The sequence below is a fragment of the Microplitis mediator genome, chromosome 10 (genome assembly GCF_029852145.1).
Source record: "Microplitis mediator isolate UGA2020A chromosome 10, iyMicMedi2.1, whole genome shotgun sequence".
In the NCBI taxonomy this organism is placed as follows: domain Eukaryota; kingdom Metazoa; phylum Arthropoda; class Insecta; order Hymenoptera; family Braconidae; genus Microplitis; species Microplitis mediator.
Genome location: NC_079978.1, coordinates 2,673,787 through 2,684,305, shown reverse-complemented (window position 1 = coordinate 2,684,305; position 10,519 = coordinate 2,673,787). Strand labels below are relative to the sequence as shown.

Genomic DNA, 10,519 nt, shown 5'->3' with positions numbered 1-10,519 from the left:
TTGTAATTAAATGTTAATGCCTTGACTTTTTATACCTGCCAAAAAAAACGTTTGTCATCGGAATAAAATGCAATAATAAATTTATACTTAATTAAGTATTAATAATAATTTAAATAAATTGTTGCAACAAAATAATGAAAATAAAAATTAATGATATGAAGGAGGGAAAGAAAAATGTATTTGTCCGCAAATTTTTTTATTCATATAAATATTTAATTAACAAGGCGGATTACTCTTGTATATTGTATGGTTTATTAATATTAATATTGATAGTAACAATTACGATTATTATTAATTATTATTGATTATTATTATTCTTATTATTATTATAAATATTAATATTATTATTAATTGTGCGTATAAATATATATATACATATATATTTATTTATAACAGTTTAGAGTAATAATGTGTATATTGAAAAAGAAATTAAAGTTGCGCCGATAGTCTTGTTCGTCATCGCGGTTAATGCGATGTGTCGAATTTAAGGCGGCAATAAATTTAAAAAAAAAAGCAATAGGCCAGACGAAAATAATTAATTAACGAAACGTGATTATGCGATTACGAACAAATTGCACCGGGTGTTATTTTTGTTAAACCCGGATTAATTATTTTATTTTATTTTATTTAATTTAACAAAAAATTGTTATTTTCCATAAGTTTTAAATCGAGTTGACTGCGGCACGCGCAATGTACCTAGATCACTAGTATTACATTTACTAGTTATCTGGTGTATCAGTTGATGACTAAAAAAAAAATATAAATATACTAAAACAAATGACGTATATATATGTAAGATGAAACAAAGTTGACTGGATTATTTTATTGATTTTTATGAAAACTAAAAAAATTAAAAAAACTTTTTAAACAAAAAATATACATGAGATTAACTATTAAAACGTTTGTATTTTTTATTTACTTTTAATTATTAATTATTAATTATTTATTTATTTACTCATTAAGTTTACACTATTTTAGGATTTTTTTTTAGCGGCAGTAAAAACGACAGCAGACCACCCGCTGAAAATGTTTTAATTAATCATTGATTAGTCAATTAATTAATTAATTAACTTAGTGACAGTCTTACCGATTATAGTACCAGCCACAAGAAAAATGAGTACTTCGCTGCTGACGTCAACAAGTAATCCAAATGCGATATTACTAACAATGGCACCAATGCGCCCGAAACATGAATTCATACTCATCGCGAGTGCGCTAACATGAGTTGGAAATATGTCAACAATTACACTATTCAAAACAATATTTGCGGCAGTCATTGCTACTGAAAATATACCAGCTATTATTATGATTTGTGTTGGTGATTTAACGAAGTACAAAGCAATTCCCGCTGCACCGGCTACCATTGATGTTGTTACTGTACAAATAAAATAAAAGATATAAATATAAGGTGAGTTTGCGGGAAACTTTAATATTATATATTTTAATATAAGAAAATGAGTGTGAATGTAAACTGACAATTATCAGTTTTGAATTTTCGAATGTGAATAAAAATTTAAAAATTCGTATCCAGATAATTAAGAAATTAGTGCGCGCATTTATTTAAATTGTCCAAAATTTATAAAAAAAAAAACCTCAGTGTGGGTTCGAGTTCTTTAGCTTACGAATTATTCAAATATTCGTAATTTTTGGAATTGATCTTAAATTTTCCTCTACCTGTGTAAAAAAAATTTTGTTCATAATAAATTTGGATCTGAATTTCATGACGAAACTCAGATCGTAACACAAATATGACTTTCATGACAAATTTACTCCAACTTTTCGTCTAGTAAATCAGTATCAATTATAAAATTAATTTATTACGTCTTTTAATTGGACTTGGGACGACTTCGATAGAAACTTGACTGAATTTTTACTGAATTAAACCTTTTGTCAAATTTATCAATTCAAAAATTACCAATAAACTTCTATCAAGTCCTTGATTTACGTAAATCAGTTTCGCTTATAAAATTAATTTAGTGAATTAACTTCGGATTAAAATTTTACTGAGTCATAATTTTGTCGTGATTTAAGTTGTTGATACAAATTCATGATGAAAGTCATATTTGTGTCACGATCTGAGTTTCGGGATGAAATTTAGATCATAAAATAATTATGAATATCCATTTTTTTACGCGGGTAATTCAATTGAAATTCAAATATTCGGTTCAAAGCTCGACGATAAAATTTTTATCAAACGTGATCATAAAAAATTGATTACAATAACGTACTGATAAAAATTTTTCCCATAATTTGAAAACGGGTCGATGTAATTAAAATATTTAAATTCGTAATCTGAATTATTCGCGCGCTTTTAGTAAATATAAAAAATAAACAATTATATTAAATAATAGATTGATAAATAATTACAGAGATTATCTAATCATCAGAATAATTACCGGGGATGGTACGTCGTCCAACGTGATTAGATAAGTAAATACACATAATATTTCCTATTGAACATGCGGCGTTTATTATTAATGTGTTAATAAATACTTTTTCATTCATACTATGGTTTTCACAGTCATATCTACGTATTGCTGTAGACGTTGTGTTCAACGATACCAGCTCAGTTATACTTGCAGTCGTCACATTTGGATGAAGAAGATAGAAATTTTCAAACCGATTCAGTAATTCCGGCATCCATATGCCGAGTCCGTACCATCTAATTACAATCATAATTATTATTAATTATTTTCCGAGTGAGTATAAAATATTTACCCAAATAAATTAGTAAAATAAATAGTCCAGCATAAGACAGCCCATTTTACTAAAGGAGGAGACGTCAGAGCAATCACTTGTCGCCATGCGTCCGCTAAAAGTTTTTTTATGACAAGTAAATTAGACTGATCATCACAATAATCCGCAGCTATAACAGCCAACGCGTTTTTGTCATCAATCTCATCACTGGATATTTTCAATTCCCTGACCTTGAATAATTAATAAAAGAAAAAGTCGAGTAATTGTTGACCGGGACTATTAGATTGAGGAAAAATTTATAATTGGTTGGTTTTAAAATTCAAAATGTACTGACAGGATAGTCGGACTTGTCTCGTCCAGTATTGACGGCATAGATTTGCCCAAGAATCTCAAGGGCTTCTTGTTTTCTACCGCGAGATAATAAATACTTTGGACTTTCCGGGTACATCGTCAGTATAAATCCCATGATAAAAGTTGGAACTCCGATTAATCCGAGATAAAGCCTCCATGAATTTAAAATAAAACCCGCGAATTCAAATGAAAATTTAAGAGGAATTATAAACCATGCGAGACCTAAAAAAATTAATGATTAAATATTATGAGTGTGAATGTAGCAGACATCAGACAAATTTAAAACTTCGAATAAATGGAGTAAATAATTTTAAAAAAAAATATTTGTAAAAATTGCACTTACTAATTTTAAAATTTTTCAAATGCGCATTTTTAAAAATTTTATTTTATTAATTATTTACTCTATTTATTAATAATTTAAAATTTGTCTGATGTTTGCTACATTCACACTCATTTAAATATTTTGTTATTAATTATTAATATACTAATTATTACCTGGTAATAATAATGAAGCAGATGTCCAACAAAAACCGATGATACAAATGCATCTAACGCGTAATTTAGACGGATGAAATTCTCCGAGATAATTATAAATTAATGAACCTGGAGCACCGATTCTATTAAAAACATTAATAAATTATTTATATTTTGTAATTATAAAATATATTTATGTGTATTATATATATATGAGTATAAATAGTTTGATGGATCAACAAGTGGGGACAAGACTTACAAAAAACCAGCGAGTGCTCGGAAGACAACGAGAACCTCGAAGCTCTGAGAAAGACTCGATAAAAACGTGAGAAGGCTATCAGTTAATAAAGTACCAACAAGAATCTTCTTCCGGCCATAAGCATTAGCCGATATCCCCCAAAGAAATGAACTTGACATACCGCCTTAAATTAAAATATATTTCCTATCAATACTCTCATGTCTACGGTCTATAAACTCTTATACGTGTTTTGTTAGATGATAAAAAATACTCGAGACAAATTTATATTCCTTATTGACAGAAAAAAGTAGTAATGTCATTTCTTCCATTGCATGGACGGATAAAAATAAAAATAATATCAGTGAGAATTATATTTTTAAATTTCAGTCGTAGTGTAAATTGTTTTTAAAATTTGAATTAATGAAGTGGGATTTTGAAGTTGGAAGACAATTAACAATTTTTGGATTTTTTTTTAACAAATCAATTACAAAAAAAAAAAAAAAAAAATATGCACATGTAGGAAATTTAAAAAGCTATAGGTGCAATTTTTTTTTTTTAAATTTATCGTTTCTAAAAAAATACAAAAATTATTAAACATCAGTAACTTTGGTAGACAATTAACAATTTTTGGATTTTTTTTTTCAACAAATCAATTACAAAAATAGAAAACTAAAAATATGCACATGTAGGAAATTTAAAAAGCTATAGGTGCAATTTTTTTAAATGTTTTTTTTTTATGATTTATCGTTTCTAAAAAAATACAAAAATTATTAGATCGACTAATTTCAGTATCGTAAAATAATGGTGCTGAAGTTAGTAGACAATTAACAATTTTTGGATTTTTTTTCAACAAATCAATTAAAAAAAAAAAATGCACATGTAGGAAATTAAAAAAGCTAAAGGTGCAATTTTTTTAAATGACTTTTTTTCCTAAAAAAATACAAAAATTATTAGACATCAGTAACTCCGGTAGACAATTAACAATTTTTTTGATTTCTTTCCAACGAATCGATTAAAAAAAAAAAAAAAAAAAATGCACATGTAAGAAATTTAAAAATCTATAAGTGCAATTTTTTGAAATATTTTTTTTTATAATTCATTGCTTCTAAAAAAAATCCAAAAATTATTAGACCTCGGCGAACTTGAGTATCATAATAAAGTCACGTGGGATTTAAAATGACTTTGAAGATGAACTTGAGAAAACTTGTTTAAAATAAAAAGATGTGATTAAAATGTCAAGTTAAAAATTTGTATATTAATGAATAATTTTAATTTTTACCAATTAAAAATGCTGAATTGATGAGTCCTTTTTGATGAGAGTTTAAGTTAAGATCACATTCTGCTGCGGGAATAATGTAAGCATTTATTCCGCTCTGACATCCTCCAAATAAAAATATAAGACCGCATAATAATACAATACTGTAATGAAATTTCCCATATTCTATTAAAAAAAAAAAAAAAAAAAAAAAAAAAAAATTAAACAATAAGTAATACATTTAAATAAATTATCTAAAAACTCACGGCACAATGAAATAGCCGTTTCGAAATCAACACTTTCATTTTTTATATCTGATTTATTTTTCTTATCTGAAATTTCAAACTGTTAATTATCAAATATTCTTCACTGCGAATTAATTATATTGTAAAATAAATTTTTATACTGTGGTAATTTAAGTAATTTACCCATTGCGATAAAATAATCGAGTTTTCTGAATTATAAATATATTTAAAAAATTAAATATTCATCTACGACCGTCCAGAAACTACTGATGACAAAAACTCTCATGGGATGATATTACACGATAATTTTTTATGCCCCCACATCCTGACGAAAAAAAAAATCCTTACTCATATCGTTTTCATTACCATCCGGAAATTAGTATTTTTTTCTATTTATGTCTTGGTATTATTCGTTGTAATTTAAAGAACAGAGCAACAATTTTCCGTACCAATACATTCTTATACACAGATTCTTTTACATAATGTAAGACAATATTGTATCTATCAACTTATACAATACATATATTATTTTAACTGACAACAAATAGAACTGAATAAAATATTATTTTTATTCAATGTCAATAAATGATGATTTTAATTTCACTTTGATAGAAAGTTCGCTTTCGTTCTCTATTTAATTTCGAAGAACGAAAACGCCACATTGACTTTTTATTAAATGTTTAAACAAATTAATGCGCATGCTTAAAAATGTTTAATTTTTAAGAAATTCAAGTGGCAGGAAAAATAAATTAACTTTTTATTAAATTAAGTCGACAACGAGTGATAATGTCATTGACTTTTAACTTAATTTCAACAAACGATAATCAGTAATTACTGTAATTATATTTTTACAGGTATACTCTACAAATTACCAAGTCATTGTAAGTAATAAATTTTCAGTCATTTTTATTTTTTAAATTCAATTGATAATCGGTTCAATTATTTATACATTTTCGATCTAGCGGACAAGGGACTGACATTTTTTAAAATAATTTATTTAAATTAACTATGTCGATTTGTTTTTATCGAGAGATTTATTGTTTTTATTTAATGCACCAGCTAAGATGCCACGACCAGATGTACGCCGTGTTAATTTATTTAATCAATTAATTAATTAGTAATTAAATTATTTAAAAAATTTAACTATAAAATATTTGTCGATATGATTCAAGCATTGACGGCGGGTCCAATCCTGCTGTGCTTCAGTGGAGTAAATGGCGTTATGCTGCGAATTTCATTTTCTAAGCAGTTGGCGTAAATGTCAGCACTCAGTTCGTGATCATCGATTTCTTTATCACTCTTGGCGACTTTCACGGCTTCGTCAACTTCTTTCTTTATTTCTGACTCCAGTTGCTGTAATAAATAATAATTATTTAATAAAATCAAAATTTTATCAGACTTTTTTAAAATTTTATTGAACAAACCTTCAAGTCATCAGCAGAAACAAGATTTGCATTAAGAATACGTTCCTTGAAGCCAGTAATTGGATCACGAGTTTGTCGAACTTCTTGGATTTCTTCTCGTGTTCTGTAACTGGTGCCAGGATCTGACATACTGTGGCCACTGTATCTGTATGTCATTGTTTCCATTACAAGAGGACCTTTACCAGATGTACAATAGTTAATAGCGAATCTCATAGCTTCTCTGACAGCTAGTACATCCATACCATCAACCTGAATTAATTAATCAATTAATTGTCAGTATAAATTGCCATGAAATTAACCAAAGTCATGAAATAATTGTCAATTTATTGGCTCTAATTAACATTAAGTAAAGTAATTACCCAAATTCCAGGTATGTAATCACCACGTGTGTAATATTCAGTATTAGCAGCAGCTCTATCAGCACTTGTACCCATTCCATACTGATTATTTTCACAAATAAAAATGCATGGTACGTCCCAGAGCTTAGACATGTTGTAAACTTCAAATATCTGGCCTTGGTTGGCTGCTCCGTCACCGTACAACGCCAAACATACACCTCCATCTCCACGGTACTTGTGTGCAAAAGCTATTCCAGCACCAAGTGGCACCTGAATTTTATTTTTAAAATATTTAGAAAATTTAAATGACGTTGTAGCTCGCGGGTGATTAATTCAAGTACCTGGGCACCGACGATACCGTTTCCTCCGTAGAAATTTTTAGCATACATGTGCATAGAACCACCTTTACCACGAGCGTTTCCGCTTTGTCGGCCTGTCAACTCAGAAAGAACTCCAACTGGTGGGATTCCCATCAAGTAGGTCCAGCCGTGGGCACGATATGCCGTGATTACGGAGTCCTGTGGCCGTAAAGCTGCTGTCATTCCCACAGCACATGCTTCCTATTTAATTAATTATTTATTAAATATCATTTGATAATGGAATTATTTATCATTTTTAAAAAAACTTACTTGTCCAGAATACAAGTGACAAAAACCGCGGACTATTTTTTCCTTATACAGATTACCAGCAGCTGTTTCTATCCGTCTAATGGTATGTAATTTTTTGTAAATATTCAAAGCATCTTCTCGTGTCACTGATACTTTTGTTGATGGTCCAGAGTCTAATTTGTGTAGTCTAAATGGTTTTGTTTCAAACGAAGCTTCTGTTGCGTAATTGTTTCGTCCACCAGAAAAAACTGAGAATATCTGTAACATATCAATTAATAATTTACATTAATTACAAAAAAAACTGATTATTATTTAAATCACAATAACAATAAAATTTTTAATTTTGTGAAAAACATTTTGCGATTCGCGTGAAATTTGAACACTGACATAAAAAAAATACTTGACGACATAAATAAATTACACAAGTGCGTTATTAAATAATGAATTTAATTCTTTAACATTTAATGATTTTGAAATTAGAAGACAATTAACAATTTTCGTATTTTTTTTTTATAATTTATAGTTTTAAAAAAATTCAATAAATTATTAGACGTCGGCTAACTTGAGTATCATAAATTTTAATGAGTGTCAATGTACCAGACATGAGACAATTTATGAATTTTAAATAAATAAATAGATTAATTAATTAGAATAATTAAATTTAAAAAAATCCGCGTACTGATTTTTCAATTATCAAAGTACGCATTTAAAAATTTTTTTTTATTTATTTTAAAAACTGCTAATTGTCAGTAACATTACACTCATTATATATTTAAATTTCAAATGAGTGTAATTGTAGCAAATATGAGACAATTTATAAATTTCAAAGAAATAAAATAGTCAATTAAAATAATGAAATTCAAAAAATGCCCGTACTGATTTTTTAATTTTTTAAAAGCGCACTTTTTAAAATCTTTTTCTACTTACATTTAATTTATTTGTTTAAAAATTTAAAAAATTATTAATTTTCAGATACATTCACACTCATCATAAATTCAAATTTTTAATGAGTGTAAATGCAGCAGATATCAGATAATTCATAAATTTAAAATAAATAAATTAATCAATTAGAATAATAAAATTTTAAAAAATGCGCGTATTGATTTTTAAAATTTTTAAAAGCGCATTTTTAAAAATTTTTCTCTACTTACATTTAATTTATTTGTTTAAAAATTTTAAAAATTACTAATTGTCAGATACATTCACACTCATCGTAAATTCAAATTTTTAATGAGTGTAAATGTAGCAGATATGAACAGTTTATAAATTTTAAATAAATAAATTAATCAAAATAATGAAATTTAAAAAAATGCGCGTATTGATTTTAAAATTTTTTAAAAGCGCACTTTTTAAAATCTTTTTCTACTTACATTTTATTTATTTTTTTCAAAATTTAAAATTGTTAACTGTCAGGTACATTCACACTCATCATAAATTCAAATTTTTAATGAGTGTAAATGTAACAGATATGAAACAGTTCATAAATTTTAAATAATGAAATTTAAAAAAAAGTGCGTACTGATTTTTAAATTATTAAAATACGAATTTTTTTAAATCTTTTTCTACTTACACTTTATTTATTTTTTTGTTTAAAAATAATAAAATTGCTAATTGTCAAGTACATTTAGACATAACATTTTAGAGGTATATTTACCTCGTTCCATGTTGCGAACTTGCCCGTGGCCAAGATTCGTCAAGCAATAAAAGGCAAGAGAGAGATCATCGATGATTTAACCATAATAAAGGGAAAAAAATATTTTTTTTATTCAACTGATAACTAAATATATATAGTCATGTTGATAATAGTTAGTCTAGCAAATGCACCTTCAATACGTACATGAAGGTCATAAATTTATATGCAGTATAAATATAAAATAATTAATGAAAAATAAATAGTAATTATTTGTTAACTACGGAGTAAATGTTATTAATTAAAAGCTTACATTACGTCGTGAAGCCTCACGGCCAATATTCTTTACACAGTTCGCCATCATTTTTGTATGGTCGTTTTATAGTATGAGATTCTTTTTAAATTTTATTCTTATTCTAAATTTGTTTTATCAATCGCCTGATCGACAACTAGTACGACCACACTTGTGACACTGCTCAACTATGTAATACTTGCAAATATATATCCACATAAATATATATAGGTTATATATGTTTGCAAGTATAGTCAGTGAATAGATAAAAATATATATGTTTACGTCATATACGGCAAGTCTGTTTCTGTATTCCTTTTTGAAGGTAACTCTTATCATCAATTTTAGATAAGGAACAAGTTGGGAAAGTAAACAGTAGATGACTCTGGGTAACCGATTGGAGATCTTGAGTAGTGATTTTGAATATGAATAATAATTCATCTGACATATCACCGGCTTAATCTTAATCCTGTGCTCGAATTATTAACTCTAATTTTTTGAACTGCGGAACGAGAAATTTAAAAAATCTGACATTTTGAAAAAAAAACTTGGAATTGAAATTTTTAAAATCACAGTAAAGTGAATGAATTCGTAGCACTTTATAATGGTTTTTTATAAAGACAAATTTTTTTATTTTTATTTAAATGACTTTATTTATACGAATGTGATTGGAGCTGACAATTTGAAATTTTAAATTTTTAAATAAATAAATAAAATGTAAGTACAATAAGAATTGAAAAAATGATACTGAAGTTAGCAGACGTCGGACAGTTTTTGAATTTTTTTAAAAACGATTAACTATAAAAAAAAAAAATATTTTGAAAAATTGCGCCTATAGTTTATTAAATTTTCTACATGTGCATTTTTTTAGTTTTTTTTTTTTGTAATTTATTTTGTCGAAACAAAAAATCAAAAAATTTGTTACTGTCTGCTAACTTCAGGATCGTATTGAAAAGTTATTCAAGGT

General features: G+C 27.0%; 2 protein-coding genes across 4 annotated transcripts; both read right to left on the bottom strand.

The window, feature by feature from the left end:
- Positions 1-743: 743 nt before the first annotated feature.
- On the bottom strand, positions 744-5,987 carry LOC130675867 (synaptic vesicle glycoprotein 2B-like). 2 transcript variants are annotated; one of them, XM_057481755.1, is made up of 10 exons: positions 5,444-5,987; positions 5,282-5,347; positions 5,040-5,201; positions 3,782-3,944; positions 3,544-3,665; positions 3,032-3,270; positions 2,719-2,927; positions 2,397-2,662; positions 1,088-1,375; positions 744-1,020 (listed from the first exon to the last, which is right to left on the bottom strand). In XM_057481755.1, exons 1-10 carry the CDS (start codon positions 5,445-5,447, stop codon positions 965-967), a joined length of 1,575 nt encoding a protein of 524 aa, XP_057337738.1. In that variant the 5' UTR covers positions 5,448-5,987; the 3' UTR covers positions 744-964. The 2 variants fall into 2 exon arrangements, with proteins under 2 accessions (XP_057337738.1, XP_057337740.1); XM_057481757.1 differs by having other exon boundaries at positions 5,040-5,179.
- Positions 5,988-6,139: 152 nt separating this feature from the next.
- On the bottom strand, positions 6,140-9,766 carry LOC130675869 (probable pyruvate dehydrogenase E1 component subunit alpha, mitochondrial). Of its 2 annotated transcripts, XM_057481759.1 has the most exons (7): positions 9,574-9,766; positions 9,285-9,302; positions 7,652-7,888; positions 7,364-7,582; positions 7,044-7,292; positions 6,685-6,933; positions 6,140-6,613 (listed from the first exon to the last, which is right to left on the bottom strand). In XM_057481759.1, the coding sequence occupies exons 1-7, from the start codon at positions 9,622-9,624 to the stop codon at positions 6,428-6,430; spliced, it is 1,209 nt and encodes a 402-aa protein (XP_057337742.1). In that variant the 5' UTR covers positions 9,625-9,766; the 3' UTR covers positions 6,140-6,427. The 2 variants fall into 2 exon arrangements, with proteins under 2 accessions (XP_057337742.1, XP_057337743.1); XM_057481760.1 differs by lacking the exon at positions 9,285-9,302 and having other exon boundaries at positions 9,574-9,762.
- Between the last annotated feature and the right edge of the window lie 753 nt (positions 9,767-10,519).